At 35.2% G+C, this 27,853-nt stretch overlaps 3 protein-coding genes across 5 annotated transcripts in view; 2 read left to right on the top strand and 1 right to left on the bottom strand.

The window, feature by feature from the left end:
• The first annotated feature begins 38 nt into the window (after positions 1-38).
• On the top strand, positions 39-12,045 carry LOC120637754 (histone-lysine N-methyltransferase SMYD3). Of its 3 annotated transcripts, none has more exons than XM_039909741.1 (9): positions 39-576; positions 1,775-1,859; positions 3,545-3,704; positions 4,015-4,142; positions 5,654-5,830; positions 6,980-7,079; positions 8,712-9,182; positions 10,736-10,898; positions 11,433-12,045. In XM_039909741.1, exons 1-9 carry the CDS (start codon positions 446-448, stop codon positions 11,638-11,640), a joined length of 1,623 nt encoding a protein of 540 aa, XP_039765675.1. In that variant the 5' UTR covers positions 39-445; the 3' UTR covers positions 11,641-12,045. The 3 variants fall into 3 exon arrangements, with proteins under 3 accessions (XP_039765675.1, XP_039765676.1, XP_039765678.1); XM_039909742.1 differs by lacking the exon at positions 39-576 and adding an exon at positions 797-875; XM_039909744.1 differs by lacking the exon at positions 39-576 and adding an exon at positions 938-1,024.
• On the bottom strand, positions 11,837-13,905 carry LOC120637755 (RNA-binding protein 45-like). The gene has a single exon (XM_039909745.1). The coding sequence runs from the start codon at positions 13,779-13,781 to the stop codon at positions 12,357-12,359; it is 1,425 nt and encodes a 474-aa protein (XP_039765679.1). The 5' UTR covers positions 13,782-13,905; the 3' UTR covers positions 11,837-12,356.
• Positions 13,906-14,648: 743 nt separating this feature from the next.
• LOC120637674 (fizzy-related protein homolog) overlaps positions 14,649-27,853 on the top strand; it is a 78,696-nt gene continuing 65,491 nt past the window's right edge. The window contains exon 1 of the mRNA XM_039909614.1: positions 14,649-15,192. Coding sequence (XP_039765548.1) covers positions 15,051-15,192 — 142 coding nt within the window. The 5' untranslated portion in view covers positions 14,649-15,050. The remainder of the gene's footprint in view (positions 15,193-27,853) is intronic.

The following is a 27,853-nucleotide window of genomic DNA, read 5'->3' as shown; positions in this document are numbered from 1 at the left end:
CTTCTCTGTCTACCCGAATGCCAATTGCCTGAAGCTGTCACTTGCACGTCACTTGTCATATGGCAAATTTCAAAACAAAAAACAAAACTCAAAAGTGCCAAAGCCAATTTTCAACATTGCGGACCTACAGGCTAAAATTAGGATGTGTTTTATTTGCCTTTTTACTGTGATATAAGATATTTGTAGTTGCGGATGTAGACGCATCTCCTCTATAAATAATGTAAACGAATGTTGAATGGGTATTTTTAGATTCGCAGGTAGAACAGAGAACTAGTTATGACTGGAGCCAATATTTAAAGCTTACTTGCGTAGCTGATCGCTAGTAATTTTACATTCCAAGCATCTGGGAATACGTAGCAGACTTACTGAATTATATCATAGGAGTTTCAGCCCCTAACCTATAAGTTAAATATTGTTATACCTCAGAAGAAAGCAATATAATAATATGAAAAATAAGTTTAAGATATTAGGTGATACAGCGGTAAAAGCCGGTGATCTTATTTTAACGGAGGAACCTTTCGCTTTTGTGCTATCTTCAAAAGAAAAGGGGAATAGATGTGATAATTGTCTAAAACAGTAAGTTTTTTTAATACCAAAATCATTTTATTCAAAAATGCCACCCTAAACTTGTATGCTTCTTAAGTAAGTACTCATGATATTTATCTTTAAATATCATACCAATCAATTTTCAAAAGTACTTAGCACTTTGACAGTACCATACTCAGTCTATGATATTGCTTACACAGAAATAAACCTAATTTGATGCAATAAATGGTTTCATTTATAAGTCCTTGTACATAGTGCAACTGGTTACACATACAGCTCCAGCCAGCCGAGTGACCCAGCGGGAAACTGTAGTAAGGGGACAAGCCCAGGTAAAAAGATGAAAGAAGGGTAGATTTTCTAGAGTAATTTTGTGGTGTTGTCAAATTACACATGTGGCACTAGACATAATCTGAATGCAAGCTTTGGTTGTGTAGTATATCTTGTCTGGATCTTACATGTTTTATCCCAGTCAGTGAAAGTAATGTGTTAACTAATAGCAACTTATCTATATCTTTGTTAAGCTAGGAACTCTGTAGAACATATGACCAAGCTTCTGTACTATATAGTGTGATAGTGATTCTGGTTTAGTATATAAAGCAGAATCATTATTGAGTACCAGAACAAAATAAATCAGAGTAAAGGCTATGTATAGATATAATTTTATACATTCTTTCTTTCTTAATTTTATAAACTGGCACCTTTCATTCAAAATTTGAAGCCAAGTGAAACCTATACTTATAATAAACACAGTAAATAAAACTTAATTATTTAAAACATATTTATTTATCTGCCTAAATTTTTTCCTACTGATATTTAGTTTACAAACACTTTGCTAGGAATTCTAACTGTAGAAGTATACCTTACATAAGTAAAGCTGTAAAAGTAAGTTGTAACTAACTTGATTACTGGATTAGAATTAGGATTATAGTGTGTATTTCTCATAGTTAGACTATTTTTGAGGGGTTTTTGAACTGTAAGGCTTTACTTTGATTTCCATAAAACAATTTCTCTGGTCCAATTCATATGTTCCAAATTAAGTTTTGAGTTTAATTGTCCACTAGTAATTTAACAATACAACTTTGACAGCTTATATCTCAGAAACCTGTCACTTAACAAAATTTTGTCTTATATAATACCTTTTTGTATTGATGCCAGCTGTTGATAAATACAGGTTTAATGGTAACAAATTGATTCCCTTTGTAACTTTATATTATGTGTTTAATTACAGATGCAAAGTGCTCAAGTGTTCTGTTTGCCAATTTGTTCATTATTGTGGTAAAAACTGCCAGAGAGATGCATGGAATGATCACAAGGTGAGTATCTATATATTGAGGAGTTTTCAGACTAATTTATTTCCTGAAATCTCTATTAATGTTCACATCACTGTCCCCTATATAACATAGTTATATAATCGTTATTCTATTAAAATATAATTGGCTTTTCAAGTTTGCCTCAGTCAAAACATTTTGTCATCTTTTTTGTTTTGTCTGTGAGAGTTTAATAGTTTATACTCTTCAATATCCTTTATATTCTTTTCATTCCTATTTCAGGAATGCTTAATTTCTGCTTCATATATTATGCCTAATAACATCCAAGATAAAAGCTTTCTACTGTGCTCAGCAATCTCATTAAAGCAAAATATTTGTATATATTTATGTATATCTATTATCTATATCTGTGAAATTGTTCATTTAAATAGTCTACAACTTTTAGGCGCACAGAATTATGCAAAACCTTCACTTTAAGGCAGCCAAAAGATTTGCGGACTACAGTTTTTAAATAGCCTCAACTACTTTAAGATCACATAAGTACCCCCAAGAAGTTTGGAGACTACTGTATGAATTAATTAATTACTTTTGTCCATCTTCTTTACATACTCTTTTCTTTTAGTGGTCAAAGTTTATAAAGGAATTTCAATTAAAAAACTATTTTTTAATTAAAAGTAGTTAAAACCACAGGTTACAGTTAGTATATAAAGATATAAGTAGCAAGCTCAGTTGATACTATTCAAGAACTCCTCATATTTATGTTTTGACAAGATAAATATCAGTAACCGGCAAGTGATATATGCCATTAGAACATTTTCATGGCAAACTGCCATTTCACACCTCAACAACGTTAGAATTAGCAATAGAAAAATTTGAAGTTATATAATCCAGTAGGATGATATAATCTAGTTGAAATTTTAGGCTTCAGTGAGACCACCCGAAAATATTCTTGCGGCAGAATTTGAATGATCACCCTAACTTGGCATCTTCCTTAGATTACATTCAAAAGCTAAAGAGTTTGTAGGTTTGAAGTATTAGCATCGCATCTAAGGAACTACCAGTCCAATTCGAATAAATTTTTTTGGCATATTGAACTCTTCAGTTCAAAAACGTGTCTTGTGGTAACGGCAGGTCAGGATACAGTTGTCACGACCCCGTTCTTCGCGCGGGTGTCGTGCGAAGCTACAAAGGGAATATATGGGGGAATATGTTATGGGCCAAAGCAGCTGTTGACCTAGTGACCATCGCCAATACAGACTGCAATGTCCCGCCCTGGGTTAAGCGGTATATGATGAACCTGAGGGGAAGGTGTTCCACGCTGTTCAGACCGGAACGCATCATTGCAACAATGTTGGTGAGCTGCAGAAATTTGACGACCTCCCTGGCGCAGATGCGAGCGCTGTGAATTTAATTAGGAGGTTCCTAACTAAATTAAAAAATTTGGAAATTTATAATTTCTGAATTTCCTCTGGTCTGGTCTGGAAAGAGGCTTGAATCGTGGCTAGTTACCACCCTACCGAGAAAGACGTGCTACTAAGACGTTCCTATTTGGGGTCTTATCAGGTGAGATTGCAGTCAAGGAAGGGTGTAGTCGAATAAAAAAAAAAAAAAAATGAAATAAGCGTAATGGTAGTACTTTCTTCGAAGAGCTCTGTCTGTAAAAGCCAAATTTAAAAGGTACTACTTATAGAGCAAATGTGTTAAAAAATGTAATCGTATTGTTTTTTCAGTGGGAATGCGCAAACTTGAAGAGGGTATATCCGAAAGTTGTTCCGGACGCAGCTCGTATGCTGGCGAAGATCATAAACCGCATACAGCGTAGCAATGGCGCAACTACCAAAGCATTTTATAACGCCACTTCTTTCAGGATGTGGAAGGATCTCATGTCTCGTAAGTCCATCCGAAATGAATAACTAATGTACCTACTGCAGAGATTTTTGTTACAGAGCTCGTCCTATTCTATTATTATATATAAATAAATAAATAAATAAATAAATATACTACTACTTTATTTATTTATTATTATATATACGAGTATATTCTAAGTATTTTTGTATATTATTCATAAAAATATTCATCAGTCACCTACGCTTACTGTGGGGCTAGATGGCGATGTTTGTATTGTCATAGTATATTTATTTATTTATTTAAAAATTCAAAATTCATCAAACATCTAGCGCGTGTTCGTTGTTTATTACAGATTATACAGATTTGAAGACTGATAAAAAGAGAATGGATCACTTCTCGTCATTGTGTGTGGTGCTTTTTGAATTCCTGAAAGATATATCGATGCCAAACACTGTTGAGCTTATGGGATTGTATGGAAGAGTAAGTAATAATACATCGATTTGTTTTTTTTATCAAACTAAATAGACTAGCGCTTGTCCACAGTCTCACCTGATAGAAAGTCGACACTTTCTTAAGTTCATCAAGTTCGTCCCATCATATCTTTAAGACCAGAGTAAATAGGTATCTTTAGTCTTGTTTTAAATATATCCAGTATATTCAAATTAATTTTTGTGCAACCGAATTCCGACTGGTCTGGTGAGAGGCTTCGGCCGTGGCTAGTTACCACACTACCGACAAATGTGCCGGTAAGCGATTTAGCGTTCTGGAATGATGTCACGTAGAACCCGATTAGGGGTATGGATTTAAACAGTTTAGCCCGCTACCATTTATGACTGCATCATAATTTGCCACCAGTGATTTGAGACGACCTAACTGGCGCAGTAAGATGCGCTGTGGTTTAAAGTCTTAGGTCCCGGGTTCGGGTTTTTGGGAATTTTATTATTTCAGATTTTTCTCTTGTCTGGTCTGTTAGGAGGCTTCGACGCCCTGCTAAGCGACTTAGCGTTCCGGTACGATGTCGCGTAGAAATCGATAAGTTCGTATAGCACTTATATTCACCGATTGGCGCAGTGTGCAGCGACCCTGCTTTCTGAGTCCAATGGTGTGGTTTCGATCCCACAAATGGAAAATGTTTGTATGATGGACAAGAATGTCTTGGTGTTTATCTGTTTATTATAATTATTTATGTATAATATTCATAAAAATATTAATCTGTCATCTTAGTACCCATAACACAAGCTACGCTTACTTTGGGGCTAGATGGCGATGTGTGCATTGTCGTAGTATTTTTATTAAACCCAAATGGTTTAATATAACTGCATCAACCTTATCTCGGTTACTGATCCTATTATAGTAAAAAACGCTAAGTAATCGATAAAAAAGCTTTGGTGTGAATTATTGCTCTAACCAGGTTGCTCTTCTAATAATTTTAAATGACAATGTGAGATGGTGATAACAAAAATAAACACACGGCTAAGTTTTTTGTCCGTTTCTTCTTAGACCAGGACGCGTTTGGAACCCTCGTAGCTTTAGTTTTAAGTTAACGAATATGGTTATCGCCATCATCTCACTACCTTATAATTCTCATGTAATAATGTACGCATCAAAAGTGCCACCTATGGGCCTACTTACGCACACATTGCCATCTAGCCCCAAAGTAAGCGTAGCTTGTGTTATGGGTAGATGACTGATGGATATTTTTATGAATAATATACATAAATACTTAATAATATACATATAAACATCCAGACTCTGAAAAAACATTCATGCTCATCACACAAACATTTTCCAGTTGTGGGAATCGAACCCACGGCCTTGGACTCAGAAAGCAGGGTCTCAGCGAACTGCGCCAATCGGCCGATTGATTAGGATAATAAAAATTGGATTAGGATTAGAAACCGAGATAAGGTGGATGCAGTTATAGAAGACGCCCACAACAAACTTAGCCGGGTTTAGTAATTAAATATAAAAGTGAAACTATTCGTTTACAGATGGTTATAAACAGTTTCACAATACTGGATATAGATATGAACTCTATCGGAACCGGAATATATTTGGCTTCATCGATTATAGATCACAGCTGCAACCCGAATGCCGTGGCGACGTTCAACGGCAAGACTATCAATGTTAGAGTTATTAAAGACATGCCTTGTTTGGACTGGAAGCAGGTAATTATTTCATATACAGTTATTTTATTCCGCAGCCTATTTATTTATTAAATTAGTACGAAAGAATTTAAAAAAAAAACCTTGAAAAATGACAGGATATGAATATGAAGTGTGAGGAATTTTAAACAACTTTTTAAATTACAAAAATTGATAAGTGTTGGTAAAAACACTAATAAAATTATAAAAAAAGCAATGTGTCATCTCTTGTTACAAACGTGTCTCATTGTTACATGGACCTTTGGAAAAGTAGATCGAAACTGAAATGCTTCCTACTAGATGGCGCTACTAGTCGTGATTTTGAGGTCTATAAAGTTATAGAACTTCTTGGATATTGCAGAAACATTTTTGTAATAACCATTCTTTGTTTTTCCTCTTAAATTGGATGTCATTGTTTTCTTCCCTAATGATATTCGGTAGTTTATTATAAATTATTATATATCTGAAATATGGACTACTTCAACCAACTATTTTATAATAATCAATTATACGCATTAAAAACCAGCCCCTTAATAAGAAAAGAAAGCACAGATAATATACTCTTACAATTACGATTTCAAACAAAAACATACGCAAACTATCTAAGAAAACGTAAAACTAAAACTAGAACCAATTATGGAAAGAAAAGCATACTGTGTGAGGGAGTGCTGTTGTACAATAAAAATTTACCTGAGATAATCGTTAACACTAAAAGTAAACAAAACCACCTGCACTTGTAGTATTAATGAATAGCGTATCTACCTACATGTAGTTACTTTCTTTTTAATTTCTTCAGTAACTTCTATAACTACCTTTAAAATCAAAAAAAAACTTTATTTTGCTTTTGTTTTCAATAGATTATAGTCTAATCTCACCGGCACAAGGCTTTACTTACTACCCCCTTTTTACTAGACTTACATTTTCTTATTCCCCTACAAGTTAGCCATTGACTGCAATCCCACCTGGTGGTAAGTGATAATGCAATCTTTGATGGTAGCGGGCTAACCTGTTTGGGAGTATAGTAGTGATACCCCTAATCGGCGACATCGCACCGAAACAAATCGCTTTGTCGATAGGGTGGTAACTAAACAGTAGCTAGTTGCGTCACGGAGGTCGCCAAAAATATAGTAGGTATTTTTAAATAATTAAGTAACCTACATAATTGGTCAACAGATCAGAATATCCTACGTAGATATGATGAAGACACCCATAGAGCGGCAGACGGAGTTGCAGCAAAACTACTACTTTCTTTGCACGTGTGACAGGTGCATGGGTAAATGCTTCAGATGTGCCACTAATATTTCACTCTCGTAATATGAATCACTATAGTCGTAAAAATGTAATAGGCCCGTTTTGACATTTGTCATCGCGACGTAACTAGTTATGGAACCATATGACTCGGATCAGAACTTGATTTATATTCATATTATTCATATTATTTAACGTCCCAAAAAAATTTACGTATTTTTTAAAACACTGTAGGTAATTGATTTTTATTTAATTGTTTCTTTCAGTTTCGTTTCAAGTTACATTCTATGGTCTTGCACAATTAATGTCAAAACGGGCCTATTACATTTTTACGACTATAGCTCTCAGTCCGCGGTTTATTAAGTTTTTTTTTTAAATCCCATGACAACCTTTAGTTATTTATTTATACGTAATATAACATTTATTATAGTTTCTTCGCACCCATAAACCATTTCTATTAAAAAACGGTTTTTTTTTTTTTTAATGTTTATAGACGAGCGCTTGCATAGAAGATGCCTATTCACTCTTGATTTGAAGGTAATCATATTGTAGGTACTGGGGAAAATGGAAGCTGGAAGGGCATTCTAGATCCTAGCGGTGCGGATCAGAAACGAAGATGCGAAACGCTTCGTACGCGTCCGCGGTATATCGACCACTTAGGGATGCAGATCCTTACGGTACCTCGCGGTTCAATCATAAAAATGCGAGGGGGGGAAACTAAATAAAATATATTACGACAATACACACATCGCCATCTAGCCCCAAAGTAAGCTTAGCTTGTGTTATGGCTACTAAGATAGCTGTTGAATATTTTAAAGAATATATAACACATAAATACTTATAATATAGCGATAAACACCCAGACACTGAAAAACAAACATGTGTATCACACAACCTTCTTTCAGTTGTGGGCATCGGCCTAGAGCTCAGAAAGCAGGGTCGCTGCCCACTGCGCCAGTCGGCCGTCAAATAGTTCTTGAGCACACTCACCGAAATATGTCCTATAGAATACCGAAAGGCAGGCAACCTTGCGGAGATGTTCCAAAGATTGGGTACTAAAATACTAAAATAAAACGCAATGTTCGTATGCGAGAAAACATATTGTTTGTAGAGTATTTTGCAACTTAGACCGTCATCATATCAACTCATTACCTATCATTATTTATCAGAAGGGGGGGGGGGGGGGGGGGTGGTTTCCACCAAACTAGCCCAGTACGGATTGGTGGACTCAACGAACTTTTGAGAACATTATGAACTCTCATGCAGGTTTCCTCACGATGTTTTCCTTCACCGTTGAAGCAAGTGATATTTTAATTGCTTAAAACGCACTAAATAAAAGTTGTGCGTACCGGGTTTTGAACTCGGCCCCCCGAAGGTATAGTCGAAGACCAACCGGCTAGCACCGCATCAACAGTATCAAAACAAGGTAATACTATCAAACTTCTTCACACTTCCTCACCCCCGGATACGTTGTCGCAATTCTTAAGGTCCTTCCGGAACAACGACACTATGTAGCTATTTCGAAATCATAGAAACAGTCCAATTTTATTTATGTGTAAAAATTCACAAACATTTCTTTTCCTTTTCTTCCTGCAAGCATGGCTGAAAAATTTGAGTTTGAAATCTATGTTATTTTTCTAATTAAACTAATTTCTAGATGAGGAACATCTTAAATACGTGCACGCGGCAAAATGTCTCAACGCCAAATGCAGTAACCCTGTAAACGTTTCTTGGAAAGAGAACCTGGTGTTAGTAAAGAAACCGGAGAAAAGGATGGAAAAAACAGAAGAAAATGGAAAATTAGAAGACAAAGCTACCACTAAAACCGGGGAAAATAAAAACGAAAAGAATAATGAAAATACATCAGTAAAGAAAACGGAAAGAGCAAATGAAATAGCAATAAAAAATGCAGATAAATTAGAAACAAGAAACGAGACAGCAATAGAAAACGGAGTTAGTGAAGAGAATATAACTAACGGTATTGAAGAAACTAACATAAATGGTGACAATAGCATATGCTGTGAGGAATGCGGTACGAAGTATAATGAAGAAAAAGTTGAAGTGTTCATTAAGACGATGGAATTCAGTGAATTACATTTGCATAATATGAAGGAAACTTCTGTGGCCTGTATCCTTTTTGAGCCAAGGAACTAAAACTAAATGCGTTTAAATACTGCCTGGTCTTGTTTGTTTTTCAGAAAACTACTGTTTTAATTTTAGTGGGGTTTTTTTAAGTGTGATATAGTAATCTTTGATGTGATTATTTTTTGGACGGAAGTTTTGAATTGAAACTCAGTCTGATTTTATTATGCCTATTTCTGTCGTCAACTGAAGTTTGCTTTATATTAAGACGATGGAAATACAGTGAATTACATTTGTATCCTATTTGAATCAAGGAAGTAAAACTAAATGCGATTAAAGGGGTATGGTCTTGCTTCTGTTTTTCTGATACCTACTACTTCAATTTTAGAGGGGTTGTTTTGACGTGTGATATAGTAATCTTTGATTTAATAATTTTTTGGACGGGAATTACAAGTGATAGTCCGATTTTATTAATGCTTATTTCTGCGCTTAAAGGAGCATTTGCGCATTCGGCCAAAGCCACATACAAGAAAAAAACATTGAAAAACACAATTTTATTTGGCATTATTTGACGGACCAAGCAAATGGCTCACCTGTTGGTACGTGAATATCGTTTCTATAAACTGAGCAACACTTCGCAGGGCATTCAAGAACACCTCGTTCAAAGTACCACTTTAATGCAAGGAACCCGTCCTATAAAGTGGCGCACTGTGTCAACCAACATGTCGCCTAGTTAGCAGTGGCGTGCACAGGGTCTTCGGCCAGGGTATGCATAAAGCAGATATATAGCATAAAATAGAAATATTCCCCTTCAATTCGAGCTATATAAGACAATTTGGGTATGCAGTGCTTTTGTGCGTGTATGAAATGCACGCCACTGCTACTAGCCAAACGAAATCTTTGGCCAAGGTAAATAAACATAGTCAGCCTGGCTGTAGACACTAACCTATGAAGAAACTGAGGCGCTTCTTCAGTTTATTTCTATTTAAAATGTAATGGATATAGACGCACTTAATAACATACACACATACACACACGCGCGCTCACACAAACATAAACACACCATACACACCAAGACACGCTACTCAATCGTTTTTTTTTTTAACTTGTTTTTGTTATGGAAGAGTAAGGCCTCCTGACACAGGTATTTTGATGCTTACTATTATTTTGGTCTTCACAAAATGTATCATTTACAATGTATGAAACGAAATAAACTCTTTTTATTTATTTATAAGGTAACCAATATTTTCTAATCTCCATCTGACCATTATCCCACGTTATTTGGGGTTAACACAATAGGACTTCTTCAGACTCAGACTGATCTTGAAATTTTGGTGTCGATCTACCCCCTCACGTGACACGTCAACCTCGGAAAAAATCGTCGGGATTTTTTTTTTATGCGGTCGGAATAAATTCCATCTTTCGGTTCATTGTGTTAAGGTTATAAACCCCTTCTAAATAATTCCCTTACAATTACTAAGAAAAAATATCTTTCTTAATTTAACTGGGATAGTCAGATGAGAAAATGTCATTAAATTTACTACAGTTTTGTTTGATAATTATACTTGATGAATAATTCTCCTAACTACAGTAATTCAGATGTGGATATTTGCAAATACTGCCTTGAGCGACAAGAAGGTGTACTACATCCATTAAATGTCATGTATGCACAGACTCTGGACAACGCTTTTGATGCTCTCATACAAGTGCAGCTTTGGGAGACAGCCTGTGGCTACGCTGAAAAACTTATACCATGTTTTAGGTATGACTTCTCTTTATTTAACTATCAATAATGCTTTACTATTTTTACTTTATTAACTTACATTTTATTAACCTATATTAAAGGAGGGAGGAGCTCTCCCTCTTTTAATATAGGTTATAATAAAATGTTATAGGTACTAATGCTTGCTGCGGGGGTGTTTTACTCTTACACGTAAACTTCGATCTCCATTAAATTTTTCATTATCTTCCAAACCATATATCTGAATAACATGCTGTGTAAAAATGAAATGCCTTACAAAAGCTTGCCGCACGGTTATTTTACTCATAGACGTTAACTCCCCTCCCCATACAATTTTGCATTATCTTCTAAATCATACGTCCAAATATCACGCTACAGGCAAAGGGACAACTTTTCATTAATATGTGACGATCTTTTGCGTTGGTTTATCTCTCACCAACCACTATCAAGTTGCTGCGTAGGATCATCATTTTCGACATAAAATACGTTGTGGTTTAAACCAGGGTCTGAGAAGAAACCCACAACTACTTCAGCTAATGATAATTTCTGTTTCAGATTTTATTATGGCGATGTACATCCTCTAATGGGTTTGCTACATTTGAAGTATGGAAAGATTTTGTTGTATAAAATGTGTTTACAAGAGGCGTTAAATAACTTCAAACAAGCAGAGAAGATATTGAAAATCACACATGGCGAAAGACATCCTTTATACAGGGAACATTTACTGCCATTGATGAGTCAGACGATTTTAGAATCAGAATAACATTTTAAATTGGAGACTTGATTCTGCTTCATCATTGTCATAATTCTGTACAAATTTAGAATTTTTGTGAATACACAAGTGAGAATTTTTGAGCTCTTCTTGCAACCAATCACATGTAGGATCCAAGCTGACATACCACCACAAATATAGGTTCAACACCCATTTGGCCTTTTGTTCTAATCAATAGTGTCCATGGTTTTACTTGCAGTAGCATATACCAAATTATCTGACTCTGTATTTTAAAATAATTAACAGCATTTTATATAAATAGAAAGACCAGTTTTTTAAGAGTGTTAACATCATATTTCTACCTGTCAATTATTCTGTCATCATCAAGCAATAAGGCTGTGTATGCAATAATGTATTGATTTAAGTTAAGATGAATAAATTTGTTAATTAAAATAATTTGTCAGTTTAATTTTTTTCATGACATGGACCTTTATTCAGTTGTCAGTATATTTCAAGATTGTGAAGGATGTTGTTTATGTTAATGTAAGGGAGGGTACTATAAAATAAACTACTCATTTGGACTAAAATTTATCATTGAAATGTCAGTCTTATGTTGAGTCGTAATTTGTAGATTATTTTATAGGCTGCGTAAAGAATATTGTCTGTTTGTAGGTAAAATATTTATTATTTCCATATAACAAGTTCAAGAATAAAAGTCTGTAAGTCTACATTTAGGTTTTAAAGGAAATTGTCCTGTCGGTCCCATGTCAATCATATCTCTTTCTCTTAGCAGGGGCTTCAGCCTCTGCTTCTAGTACTTTTATGCGGACACCACATATTTCTGCACCGTGTAAGACACGGATTGCCTCATCTGCAGCTTCAGTAGTTGCATAGCGTGCATAACCTACAGTTTTGTTAGGTAGAGTGTAAACATTTATAAGGCTGCCAAATCTACAAAAGATATCTCTCAAGACAGTTAAGGGAGGTGGCTGAGGTTTACACACCAGGAAACATCTTTTAGCAACTGTACTATCTATGTCAGCTAATGGTTGTGTTGGGGGCAGTTGGACACTGCAATAGTTCAAATCATTGCTATCAGGTATGCTATCACTGGAAACTCCAGTTGTAGCTATTTTAATCAATTTTGAGGCCTCTGCTATAGCTTGAGCCAATTGTGCTAGATCTGGTGAAGAACTTTTTGAAGTTGATTCTATTGCATTTCTTAGGTTATGTACAGCATTTGGTATGTCAGTGAAATTCTTTTCGTGAGCATCAAATTGTGTATTTGCTGGCCTGACAAAGATCCTTTGGCCAGGTGGGTATTCAAATTCATTTAACTTTTCAACAGCATAAGCTGCTGAAACTGGATTTGAGAATTGTGCTGACCCTTTGCCATAATTTTTAATCAAATCTACAAAGTAGCGGCAATCTACCATACCAGGTATTATATCAAAAAGTGTTTCTATGTGCATTTGTGTTAAATATGGACTACACATAAAGTTAACACGTGTAAAACCCCTTGGGCTCACATTCATAGCAGAAATAAGAGAGGTATTTTGATTAGCAGTAGATGATGCTAGATTATTAATGTTAGTCTCAAAGGTGGTTTCTTGACGTTTGTTATGCCCTTTGGGTTGAGCAAAGATAGCCCTGAATTTCCTTTCGCACTCCTCATAAGCGAGGGCTGCTTCTGAAAACTTTCTATATTTTATATAAGCAAACCCTTTTGACTCTTTGGTATTCCTGTCCCTTTGTATTAGTACATCTTCAATGTAACCAAAGTTTTTGAAATGTTCTTCAAGCACATCCTCCTCCATATCTTTGGGGATATGTAAGAATAACCTCCTGTATTTATCATTACTATAATTGTCAGACTGGATGTCTGATCTGTTCGCAGCCACCATTACCTTAAGAGGGCGACTGGAATTTTTAAGAACCTTGGAATTCATAGCCTCCAAAGCTTTAGCGGCTTCGGAGGTTTTCGAATACTTTATAAACACAACTCCTTTGGGTTTGCCTGTATTGTGGTCACAAGGTATACGTATATCCTCTATGGTACCAAATTGAGAAAACGACTCCCTGAAGTGTTCATCCTTCAGGTCGCGATCGCAAACTATAAAGAGTCGTGAATAAACTGGTACGTCTTCACGATCCTTATCATTATTACTAGAGAATTTGCGCCGGTTATCCATTACGGCAAAATAACCGATGTCAAACCACTGAAAATGTGTAAAAGTACATAAACCGCAAAAAAATAAGTGCAATCTTATCTATATTAATATTCCTTCAAATACACTTTAACGATAGGTAGGTACCTAATCGATTTGACAACGATTTATTATTTTGTTAGTAGAAATGACATGACAAACAAGTCCACAAAATGGCGGTTAAGATAGAACATAGTAATCTGTGCTTAGCTTTATTTTCAGTCTGTGATATCCATAGACAACCATAATTCTAAAACCATGTAGATCTAAAATCATAATATACAAAAATTACCTTTAATCTATTAGGTTAGGAACATTTTGTTGTAGCTACTTATTTATAAGTCGTATGGTGACTTGTAACGGGACATAAGAACACAGTTATAAGCACCCCTCTTTTCCCGCGGTTGTCATAAGATACGACAGGGAATATAAGTTATAACGGGTATAGGGCAGCAGCGAGCAGCGTACTCAGTGCTACTACTACTATCTACTGCGATCACGAATCCGTCTGCCCAGCATTGTGATTATGGGAAAATTCTTCCTATGGGTGAGGCCTTTTGTCCAGCAGTGGTCTGTTAAATTATGCTGCTAAAGCATATAAACACTGATGAGTATAAGTGTTAATGTATTTGGAAACACTGAATTCTTAATTCAAATTGATAAAATACAACGGTACTTGATATAAATTTAGTCAAGTTAGTATATCACAAATACAGTAGCAAACACCCCGATATTTGGGTAATTATTCCACTCAAATGGCGACAGGAGTTTGACATGACCGTTTTAATTTAAAAATTTAAAAGATTTTGTTATGGCAACATTGTTACATTTATGCCAGAAACAGGGTTTCGATTTTGTAATAATTTTTATTTACCCTGAAAAGAAACTAAATTAAAAAGCGGCTGTGATTAGATCGCTAGTTCAGAACTGTTATTTGTGCTTGTATTATATATATGCTTCTATTATAACGTCAGTGATAACACGAAGAACAGACATTGAAGACGTTTTGATAACTAGCTCAATCGTTCATGTCAGATGCGTTCAAATGATAGTCAGCAGTCGAGGGGATAAGTAGTCTTCTCGCTGCACAGGATAACTTCAAAACAAATCAGTTAAAGTGCAAGAGATATTTGATACCATGAACGGTTAATACACGCGCATCTGATAAAGATTCTAGTCTTTATACTTCCATTTTATTACCCCTGCTTGATCAGAATAGTTTTGTTCTGATAGTGTTAAAGAGAGACTTTGAAAATGTTCAGTGAATCATATGAGCGGAGGCTGCTACAGCAGTGCAGTCCAGTGAGCCGGAAACAGTCTGTGCTGGTCCGACCCGAGCCTATGGACAGATTTATACCCTGCAGGCTAGAAAATAACTGGCAGACCAGTTTTCAAGGTAAGAATTTTTTTGTTCTATTTCTGTGTTTTTGCCATTGTTTTACAATTTGAGAGTTAAAGCATTCTACAAATAATATGTGCAAGTTTTAATAACTATTTCATATAAAAGACTTAATACTGACTTTCATATCAGCTTTCAGTAAGGTCTAGAATCTAAATTGTTAGTAAATATATAATTACCATCAGAAGTGATATTTCAAAAGAACCAGTAAGAACCGTAGAATAGTCAAATTAAAGAATTTTAGTTGTATGAGATCTTAAATTTAATTAATTTTTTTTTAAAATGTATTTTCTAAGTATTTATTTATATATAATTCCTAAAAATATTCATCAGTCATCTTAGTACCCATAACACAAGCTACGCTTACTTTGGGGCTAGGTGGCGATGTGTGTATTGTCTTAGTATATTTATTTATTATTTATTTAAATTTAATTAATTATTTTTTTAAATGTATAAATTGATAATATGGCATATTTAAAAAATAGCCAGGATATTATAAGCTTTCATTCGTAAATGGGTGAACATTTAGGAATGTACCTATTTTCAATTGATATTCTTTTAGTTTGTGCTCTGTCCTGAGAACTGATTTTATGTAATTATGTACATATCATATGGCTGTAATGTTTGAACTACTTATGAAAATTATAGGAAATGTTTCAGTGTAAACTTTAAATAAAACCTTTAGTGCTGCAATTATTAAACTTACTCTTTAACTTATTTTCTGTGTCTGGGTGTTACTCAAAATTAGTTTTTTATCTAGTATTGTGCCCTTAGATTATATTAAAAATTCTTCTATGCCTTTTGTTAAAATTCACATCCTGCTTAAATGAGAAAAGTTTTAGTACTTAGGGTGTGCAAAAAGCAAATAGGTATTACCATTACTTTTGCTAAAACAAAAACTCCTAAAATGTAGGCAAATTTGTCTTGCACATTATTATTAGCTTATCAACAATTTAATATTTGCTATGTTATGAAAGTTAGGGCATTGATTAAGTAAGTTATTGTTATTATATCTTCGGTGGTATCTATTAATAAAATGTACAACGGACGGTTCAGGCCATCCAAGTACGGAGACAGGCCTAGGAACAGAAGATCCATTGATAGGATTGACAGTATTAATTACGAGTCAATTTGATTTTCCTAAGTTCAATAATTTTGGTATTATTTTATTAATCATGAAATTAATGGTCTTCATCAGTCTATCAAATTGTTTGCTACATTAACAATGAACCTCTGTCCATTTTTATTAGATATAAGGAATGAACAATTGTTCTACTAGAACGTGTAGTTTTACAAATCCACACTAATAAACTACGGCGTAATTAATGTTGCATTGTTAAAAAACACATCAATCATATAAGCGAGGGTGTGTAGCTACCTACCATATTGCTACAATGCAGATTGGTGGGCAAGACCTTAAGTTAAGGCTAATATATATTTAATGAAGGGATGCCTGGCATTGCCAGACGGGTGATTAGTCCTCTGTAACTACCATTCCACCCTAAGATTGTTAAGGCTTAAACTAATTCATAATTTGCACATTCTCTTGTGATACAATTTTACAAATAAGTTTATTTGGTGTGGTAATTAGATAAAAGGTGATTAGGATTAAAGAACATGAAATGGTTGCATTAACTATGCATTATGAGTGTATTTAGCGATAAATTTTTGCATAATTAACTAAATTAAAATGCTAATTAGTTAAATATACTATTTGATACTTAAATTGATTCATTAAATGAGAACTAATTACAAAATTTTGTTGCTTTGGTCAAGTAGTGCAGTGTTTCCAAGTTAGTCCCATTACAATGCACCAGTCTCCTGTTAGAATGAAAAAGGTTTGAGTATTAGCTATAAATCATGAGGTCCTGGGACTTCTGTCATCACTAAAAAATGATATAGGCTAGGAACTAAGAAATGATGTAAAATTTAGGCTAGGAGTTATCTGTAGGTTTAAGGTTCATATTTTTTTGCTGACAGGAAAAGGCTATGAGATATGATGAAATCGAGCTTCCATTTCATTTTAATAAGAACTATTTGCTGCAGCATGCCTATGGAATAATTTAAAATAAATTTGAAATTTTTAATTATTTCATGTTATTTATCAGTAAAACTTCCTGCAACTATTTAATTTTAAATTAATTGGTACTATTTATCTAATGATATTAATCTAGAATTGAGGGGATTTCTTCTTATTCTGTGATATTATTGCGGCTTAACGTTACAATTTTTTTTTGTACGAAATTGCGTCCGAGGACAATATATCAATAGTTTTTAAAAGAAAAATTCTGGGAATTCCGGGAAAATCCTGACGCATAGTAGCCCTACACGGATCTCTATTCCTTCCTATCCCTAATTGGATTCAACGCGGTACCTTACCGGAACGATAAATAGCTCGGTACGGTACCCATCTAAAATATAAACAGATAAAAAATATCATACTTATCAAGCCATAGCCAATTATTTCTATGGCAAAATTAAAAATCCTACGTAAATCAGGTCTCCCATAAAACAATGAGCCATTTACAATTCATGAAGATAAAACTACGTCACAGTTGGCTACCTCACCGTGTAGGTACGCCGTACGATAGGTAATGCAGCACTATATCACATATTCTTACAAACGAAAATGATTCTAATTCATGATGCAATAAAGTATGTTATAGTGTGTAAGAATATATTTAAAAGATTATTCTATTTATTTATTTTATGACACGTGTATACGAGAAGGGCATGTAAGTTCATTCCCTAATGATTTTAGATTTCATAATCAGGAGTGCAGTGGCTTATTAGAAAGTAAATTTACGGTACATTAAGTTAAACTAGATAATATATAACCTGAATCTATTCATATAATACGAGAACGAAAGTTTAATAAATAAGTTATCGAAGGCTCTGGACTTTTAGTTCATTTAATATCCCTCGAATTGTGGAATAAGCGCTTTCCTTTCCCGATTTTTCCTCACTGGTAAAATACCCTATCTGCTTACGTTTTCCGCACCATCTATTATATAGGTATCATCATCTTCACATCAACTCATTACCGGCCCACTATAGAGCTCGGGTCTCCTCCCACAATGAGAAGGGGTTAAGGCCTTTGTCCACCACGCTGGCCCGGTGCGGATTGGACTCCACACACCTTTGAGAACATTTTGACGAACTCTCAGGCATGCTGGTTTCCTCACGATGTTTTAATTCACCGTTGAAGCAAGTGATTTTTAAATTACTTAAAACGCACATAACTTAGAAAAGTTAGAGGTGCGTGCTGGGACTCGAACTCGGCCGCCCGAAAGTGAGGTCGAGCTCCTACCCCATGCGCTATCACCGCCTCTTCTTTTTTATTGTAAGTATAGGTGCGCTAAATAGACATATTGGCGATTTATTGATCACGCTTCGCTTCGATCAGGTTTCGATAGTGACAATAGTAGTGGGGTTTTTTTATCTAGAAATACTTAATCACACCGGAGTTCGAAAAGTGGCGGTGGTTCACCCCGTGCCTCGAAGAGCCCTAAGCCGTCGTCGTCGGCGCCTGTACTCTTTCCGATCGTGTCCGAGCTGCGTCCCATCGGATTATGAGAGTGAGGGAATTATAAAGTACACGTTTGCGCACGCAATAATTGTGCTCTATAATATATTCGTTGTTGTTGGAAAATTTCTCTGGAGATTGAAAACAGCGTGGCCGAAATCGGTCAGGAAAAATGTGTAGTGGCAAGCGTTCTGCCATAGCCTGTTAGTTAAGTTGGTCCACTAATATTACTTGGCATCATTTTAAGACCTGTCAATATATTTTCGAGTTAAGACTGAACTAAAATGAGTTGAATAAGAGCACTAGTAATTTCAATATCAAGGCATTTCTCAGTCTAATAACCTTCATTATATAGCGGTACTGAGATTTTCTTGGCAGAAAAAAAACCAAGACTTCAGAATCACGGCGCGTGGCGACATATCTTGTTAAAAGTACTAGACCTGTTGAAGTTGTTGTTAGAATAAGGCTATCTATTATTGAGAGTTGAATATAAATTGTGATGAGAAGTACTACACGTATAGTTTTTACTGTATAATATGTGGTTCTTGGTGTGTAAACTAAACTAGTAAACTTTCTTTCTTTCCTTACGTGTACGGGGCAGTTATGTAGTTAGGTTAAGCCAAAATTAAAAAAAAAAAAAAAGTTACAAAAGGCAAGGTAGATATAAAGGTGCTTTGTAGTAATAATTAAATTCCAGGCAATTGAACCGTGTACATAGTTAGCTCTGAGCTAATTATGCCGGATTTTCTTCGCGTGCTATATGCTGTTTTAGCGCGAATGCCCCGCCGTGCGTGAAGTTCATGCGCATTGCAACCCTAGGGCCGGTCGAGAGCATTCTGATAGGAAATTGATTCTAATTCCAACCCACTCGACCGTATAACCGTGGAATAAACCGAGTTTGCCTCCGGTAGTATTGAACCCGCGCTATTGTCCCAGGGAAATTGTCTATTTTTGTGATTTCAACCATCCAAAATAGACACCGTTATCTATTTCCACGCTCATGGATTTCGGATTTGTCGTGCTCATCGAGCATGAACTTTTAACTATGTGTTTACATTTACTTTTGACTTATTGGGATTCGTGAGATCGCTTTTCCATTAGTTCTGTAGCCTTAGTACAAAATCTGCTCGCTCGCAATCGAGGATTTGTAACGCCAAGCAAAGTGGACCAAATGCCATTCGTTTTTGAGTCGCAAATTCCGCACTTCGGTTTTTTATTTTATAAATGTTTTGTACAAGAGCCCGGGCTAACGAAATGTAGGTAAGTTTGAGCTTTAAATAAACGCATATGAGATCCATTTTACTCCCATGTTTAAATGTTCCCTACTTGAAAACGACTCGTCGATTTCGTGCGTGCAAATCTTGTCCTAAGGGTTTTTCTTCTTTATTCCACGACCACGGCCAAGTAAGCCATTGACTCGTCAATCTCAATTAGAATAGTAAGTGATGATGCAGTTTAAGATGGTAGCGGGCTGACCCGTTTGAAGTACGGCAGATATATTAAACCCATACTCCTAATCGGTTTCGAAGCAACATCGTACCGGAACGCATAATCATTTGGCGTCACGTCTTTGTCCGCATGAAGCACGGCTAGTTTAGGACAAAAATTACATTCTGCGATGATATCCCCTGACAGGGGATAAAATAAACGTGTCCACCCAAGTGATAAAATATCACCCTGCCAAATCATAACAACAGGGAATAGGAGAAGTTTACCCCCGTTTATTATCATACGTACGTACCTATATTATTTTACCAAATGAAATCTTTGAGTTGTCTCTCAATAAGTTCAAAGTTTATATAAAACGTAAGCTTACAGAAAAATCCTATTATAATATTAAGGATTATTTAAACGATAAAAAAGCTTGGGTGTGAATTGCTCTAGCTTCATAGCTTAATTTAAATTTACTGGAAGATGGTGATAACAAAAAAATAAATTTACCCGGCTAAGTTTGTTGTGGGCTCTTCTTAGACCAGGGCGCGTTTGGAACCCTCGTAGCTTTAGATTAAAGTTGGCGAACGAAGTTATCACCATCCCGTTACAATTATGTAAACAAATATGTATGAACGCTTCATAAGTGCCTGTTATAGGCCTACATGTTTAAAGAAATTTTGAATTTGATATTATTTTCAGCTGTGCGCCCATAGTTACAGAGGTTATAATGCTGTGGGAGAAGATAAAATGTTGTCCTTTACCCGGTGGGAAAAATGTCTCGTCTGTATGCTTGTTATATAATACTCCTGTTGATTGAGCTAATTAACGACCGATTGGTGCAGTGGGCAGCGACCCTGTTTTCTGTGTCTAAAGCTGTGGGTTCGATTCCCACAACAGGAAAATATTTTGTGTGATGAACACGAATGTTTTTCTTGTTTATCTGTATATTATTTTATGTATATTATTCTTAATAATATTCATCAGTCGTCTTAGTACCCGTAACACAAGCTACGCTTACTTCGGGGCTTGAGATGTGTGTATATATAAACAAACAGACTGCGTACAGCTTCTTTGAAACAGACGCTCTCCGGTGTATTGAACTCACGCTTGCCTAATTTCCAAGGGAAATGATCTATTTTTGTGGGTTAACCTTCATCAACGCGGTGTTGGGCAAAACCAGACACAGTTTGTCTATTTCCACGCGTTACAGGATTTCGGAATAGACGTGTTCATCAAGCATAAAGAGCTTTGATACCCTATTATTTTTAACTTTTTTTTGATTGTAACCAGCTTTGTAACAAGCATTTGCTTTCCCGACTAAGTTTGTTAGGGCTTCTTCTTAGACCAGCACGGCTAGCATGGACAGGAGACAACTATCTCCCCGGGGAAAGGATGAAAAATAATCTTCTCCAAAGCCCCAAGCTTTATAAACTCTCGTACACTGGCGCACAAGTGTAAATAATTATTTTTTTATTGATTATAATCAATAAATATACTAAGACAATACACACATCGCTATCTAGCCTCAAAGTAAGCGTAGCTTGTGTAAGAGGGTACGAAGATCACTGATGATAATTTTTTATAAATAATATACATAAATACCAATAATATACAGATAAACACCCAGATTTTTTACTTGAAAATTCTATGAACATTTTCATTTTATTATTAAACCAATAATAGTATTCGTAATTAGAATTATTGCAGCATTGTTTATATTATTTGTAGTACTGAGGTCACGATATATTTACTATACCAAGGTAAATATCTATTGACGCTATAAAATCACTGCTAAGCTCGGAACACAAGTACAAAATCCGTGGACCGTAGAACGTGGCGAAAGGGCGACGCCCTAGGTACAACAGAGTACAGAGTCTAGCTCGCGGGATCTCATCCGAGACGGCTATCTTTAATAAGGCAAACCCGACTCGTTCCTTGCTGGCTGGTGCCCCTTTGCTTGTTCCGCAAAACATTCCCTGAGACTTGTTACTTAATTGAACTGAGTTTATTTCGAGATGAACTCTTAACTGATTATAAAGACGTACCGTGCTCGTTTGGGGTGAAAAATTAGGAACTATTCCGGCATTAACTTATTTTTAATATAATCTGTAATTAGGCGAACAAGACTCTTTGCTGGTTCGCCGGCGTGCCTTTGATTGTTCCGCAAAAAATTCCTTGAGACTTGTTACTTAATTTAACTGAGTTAATTTCGAAAAGGACTCTTAACTTATTTAAAGGCGTACCATAACCCCTTTGGAATAAGAGACCGGAAACTATTCCGGCAAAAAATTGTTTTTAAATACAATTAACACAAAATTTGGTTTCAGTTAACCATTATAAGTTTCCGAAAATTATTCATGGAGATTTTGCACTGAACTGAGTTTATTTTAAGATGAAGTGATTATAAAACGTACCGTATCCCTTTGGAATGAGAAACGGGAATTATTCCGGAACTAACTAACTATCCGCGTTAAGAACGAACAATCATCTATTCTTAACTATTTTATATTTTTACATATAATCATTTTCACTGACCAATCTAGTGCCTGGTTAGTAAATAGATAAAAAAAGACTTAAAAAGAAACGAATTGAAGCCTTGAAGCTTTCCATCGGCAATGTTTTTTTTTTCACTAAAAAAAAAACTAGTTACGAAAACAAACTGAACTCCTAATTATGCATCAGTCAGCTCATTTAATTTGGTAGCCTTAGTTAATAATCGTATCGAATTACCGTTAACGTGTTCGGTGACGGACGTCGTAAACGCATCCCTGTATTAACAATGGCAATTAGGCGCACCCGCTCCATCAATATATGATTCAGGGTCAAATGGCATGAAGTCAATTGTCTTTCATTTAATATATTATGCATGCCGTTGCTCGGAAGTGAAGTACCTACCGAGGACCGACGGCCAAGGGAATTGATGAACTCCGACCCAGGATCAAAGGTTCTTTCGTGTCAGAAAATCGTTTTCATTTGACAGCGTGGCAATCCAAATCCGACTCCGCCATCAACATTTTACGCCGTAAAGCAACACCGCACAAGGCATGCATGGAACAGGACCTACAATGTGCCGCCCTGTGTGCCTTTGACGGCCGAGTGGCGCGGTGGGCAGCGACCCTGCTTTCTGAGTCCAAAGTCGTGGCTTCGATTCCCACAACTGGAAAATGTTTGTGTGATGAACATGAATGTTTTTCAGTGTCTGGGTGTTTATCTGTATATTATAAGTATTTATGTGTATTATATTCATAAAAAAATATTCATCAGCTATAACACAAGCTACGCTTACTTTGGGGCTAGATGGCGATGTGTGTATCATCCTTAGGCGTATGTGTTAGGACTCATGTGCCTTTAACTGCTCTGGCAACCCCTCAATTCGGACCATAACACTGCGTTGCAACAATGCTGCTTAGCGGTAGGAGTAAGCATGACGGTAGTAGTTCCCCGAACGAGCTCTGCCAGAAAAGGTTCTCCTTCTACTAATCATTATAAACTCATAAAGAGCCGGGTTTAACCTGTAAATTGAATAACTCACTTACTCCGTCTCCAATACGAATTTACAATGTTTTAAGGGTAGTGCATAATGTATATGGCCGGTTAATGGCATCACAGTTGTGTACATCGTGTACATACACATTTGTGAAATGCATTCCATTAATCGCACCCCTCTTACGCGTAATCTGTCAACAATAAAAATGTTACTCAATAAACATAATTAGCATATAGACGCCATAATATAATCAATGATAATTCTGCTTGCGGTTAAAAGTCGCACAAATAATCATTAAAAATCTAGTGAAGAAAAGTAAAATTACAGCCCACAGTAAATGATCCATTTTATCTTATAATTGCAGACAGTACAAATCTCAGTTTATTTCAAGAGCATTGCAAATATGATTATAAAATTATAGTAATAGAGGCGCGTTTTGCTTGTCTAGTTAAAAAGCAGCTTTCTCCATAAAGTAATGTTTGAACAGAGAGAGCCTACAATTGCTCTGTTATTAGATCCTGCCTGTTATAGGATGTTAATGGAAAATGTTAATAACTACTAAATGAACGTACAGTAAATAAATAAAAACGAATACGATACGATCTATAGGAATCGGATTAGTGTTGATTAAAATATAAAATGTCGACGCAGGCGCCGCCTGAATAATATTTTCAAATGAACAAAAAATGGGTTTAAAAGTGCCCCACCTTCCACTTTTGGGCATCTTCTGGCCATACAAACTCACATATTATGCTTAATATATCACTATCACCTTAAATTTAGGAGTGATTAATTAGAAAAACTCTTTATCGTTACGTACCTTTTCGTAATAATAAAACCATTTAAGGCGAAACAAAATTAAAACCTAAAGATATAAAACCTTTAGAAAACTGCCAGGACAAATTATAACTAACAGAATGTTTTCGTAATAACTAATAAAAAAAATTGTGACTAATTGGCGTAATTAAATCTTCTTAGTTTCATCTAATATTTAAAAATATCGTGTTGTAGTTTTCGAGCACTCCACCAAAACAGCTCCTTAGACCTCTTGTTATGATTTTTTTTAATTATATTTGGTAGATCTGAGAATCGCTCGTTATCTATTTTTTTCAACCCCTTAATGATAATGTTGGTCCAACCCAAATTTTTTATTTGTAATTCCTCTTTATGATTTAGCATCCCAAAATATTTTTAAAAACCCAAAACAAACGCGTACGAAGCCGAGTGCAACAGCCAGTTTTCTTTGAATTACTCAAATGTAGTTTTGTTGTATAGACTCGAGCTCCCGTATTTTTGTCTCAATAAATGAGAAGTAGCGAAATACAAGCCCCATTCCGGGAGTTGCTATAGAGTGGAGGTGAGTGAACCCGATTTGACGGTAGTCGTGGATCTCTAAGTTGCGCCGGGCGTGGAAAGCGGGTACACTTTTTGCTTCCTTTTACTTTAACTTAGTTCAATGATTCATGGTATCTAATGCCAAGTGCATTCGATCTGGCTTTTTTTTTTTTTTTTTAAATACTGGATGAAGCAGGCGTTACTTTGCGGATTTCCATGATATATTATGAAAATCAAGCTTAATTTGCTGTATTCCGCTAAAAGTATGAGAATCTGTAATTTATAATTTCTTGAATCTTTATTCCGCACCAAACAGATCTTTGACAATGTACCCTCTATGCACGTTTCGCTCCGAAACTGGAGCATCCTCAGGAGATGGTAACTTTACAATAAATAAAACTCTTTTTTTTTCTAGAGATTTATATTTTTAGGATTCCAAATAAAATTACAGAACTAGTGATAAAACAATTTGCAAATATTTAGCTGAATTTTTCTTTATCGTTAAATAGCGAAATTAGAAATGCACGCAGCCCCGCAGTTTTAGGTTAGAAAACCTTTCCCTTTATTCTTAAAAGGATGAAGGGGAAAGGGAGGAAAGGAAAATAAAATTAAATCGAAGTATTCTTCAGGAATATGTGCTGATTAATAATGTTTTGATTATTGCAAACCAAGTATTACAAAGACAAGCTTCAATTAATGTTGATTATTTCTTTACTTGTGCATCTATTTTATTTCCGTTTTCGTTTTAGTAATCTAACATGAATGATACTCATGTCATTTATTTAGACTTATGGCAACAAAAATGCCGTTCAAGTAATGATGAGAAAATGCATAGCGAAGTTAATCACGCTACAAATAAGTGTTAAACTTTGTTTTTATGCTCCCGATGCGTATTCCTGACCTCGACAATCTGTTTTTGTTCTGCACAATATAATACGAAAGACAGAAATAGTAACGTGCTTATCGCGTTTTAAATGTACCAAAAATGCAATTTCAGATAGCTTCTCCAACCTGTCGCTTGGATATAGTGCGAGAACGGTGATATCGTTCAGTAAACGTTCCACTAACATTTTGATCAAATGAGTTGACTTTTGATACGTTATCGTTTTGGTTATCGGACGATTATAAAGCTCGCGGAAAATGTATTGCGTGCGGAGTTTGTCATAACTTTGTAGGAATTTATCAAAAATAATGTAGAACACCGTAAGCAAACATCACTCACTAGGAATGTATGCATATCGAAATTATATTTTCAAATTATTACTTATAATAATTTGAAACTAAAATCAAACGGGACTAGTTCATCGATTAAGTTTAATACTCTCGAGTCTCGGTTTCGTTATTCTTGTTGAATTCCATGTGTCTAATATTCTTTGCATTAAAATAGGGATCAATGTACTATTGAGATTGTATAAAGATAAATAGTTTTAGGAATTAAGTTTCGTTATACAATCGCTAAAATTTATTTTTAAGAACTAGTTTTTTTTGGGTGTCGTTTAAAATGCTTTTAAAAGCTGCTTTTAGAGTGTACAGTAAGGCCCCTTAGTTGTAAAACAAATAATTTATATTAAAAAAAAAAATTTTTAAATAAATGAACCATCGCATAGTTGGATACCTGTTTCTGATGAGAAGAAAGCACAACACACAAACACAACAACAGTGAACAGTTATTTAATTCCAAGAGACTAAAAAAAATTTGGCTTTCTGTAGACCTCATCTATTTAATTTAAATTTTGTGCTGGGAATTATAAGGAATTATTACGCAACAATTTTAGTAAAACTTCTTTTTTGGTCTGGCAGTCAAACCCTTATTCGAAAATTTTTTCGAATGAATGCCTATCATGTAAATTGTTTTTGTGTAAACTTTTTTATATACGTTTATTGTAGTTATAGACTTTGCACTTTTTATATTAAAATTATTGCAACTTCAAAACACTTTAAAAAGCCGGCAAATCGCAATGTTTCGACGTTTGTGTGAATAAATATTGCACTTGACGAGGCAGAGATAATTCGTGCAGCTGTCCAAACATTGACACGTGTTTTGTGTAGGTGAATGCATGTTTGACAATCACAAATTAGCGCTTTTGCTCAAATTTTTATAAAAATTCTATTTTTTGGATTATTTACATTGGTTCCGAGTAACTTAGTGCGATCTCACAGCTTTATCAACTCTCCGAGTATTGGCGCACGGCTGGAAATAATATCCAAATTGTACGCTTAATAATAAAAGGGGGTAAAATTCTCATATTCTCTATTAACAGCTTTGGCACGTGGACATGTTTATTGTATCCCTCATCAGGGGGTATAATTTTTTCCCCAGCAGGTCTAGGCACAGGCAGGAAATTATATCCCCACCTGTGGGGGTGTCCACCTGCTAAAGTATAGGAACATGGAGTAGTAGAAGTTCATCCCAGTTTTTTATTACACATATGTTATTTGGATATTATTTGCACTTGTTCGCCAGTGCTCTGAGAGTTGATAAAGCTGTGGGAGAAGATACATTTTTATCCTTTCCCCGGGGAGATTATTGTCTCATGTCTTGCCCATTCTAAAAAAACAATAATTTCAATCCCGTTTCTTTTTCAACAGAGAATGTCTTATACGAAGTAGCTCGTGGATTTATACGCTTAGTCCAGGTATATTCTATTCTTTTTGTTCTATATATCGTGTTGATAAAATAAAGTTTCCGACTGTTTCAATCATAACAAAAAAATATAATTTTAGGAAGGTATATATAATATGTTTCATATAGGTATTAAAAATGCCAATAAAATCGCACCTAATCCTGGTCTTAGGTAAACATTTGTCATTCGTTTTGCTAAATAGTTGCGTTTAACGACTGTATTATTAACTCTAACGTTTACAAATGTCCTTAT

This window comes from Pararge aegeria, chromosome 4 (assembly GCF_905163445.1).
Source record: "Pararge aegeria chromosome 4, ilParAegt1.1, whole genome shotgun sequence".
Classification (NCBI taxonomy): domain Eukaryota; kingdom Metazoa; phylum Arthropoda; class Insecta; order Lepidoptera; family Nymphalidae; genus Pararge; species Pararge aegeria.
The sequence above is the reverse complement of the archived record's forward strand: the minus strand, read 5'-3'. Positions and strand labels throughout refer to the sequence as shown.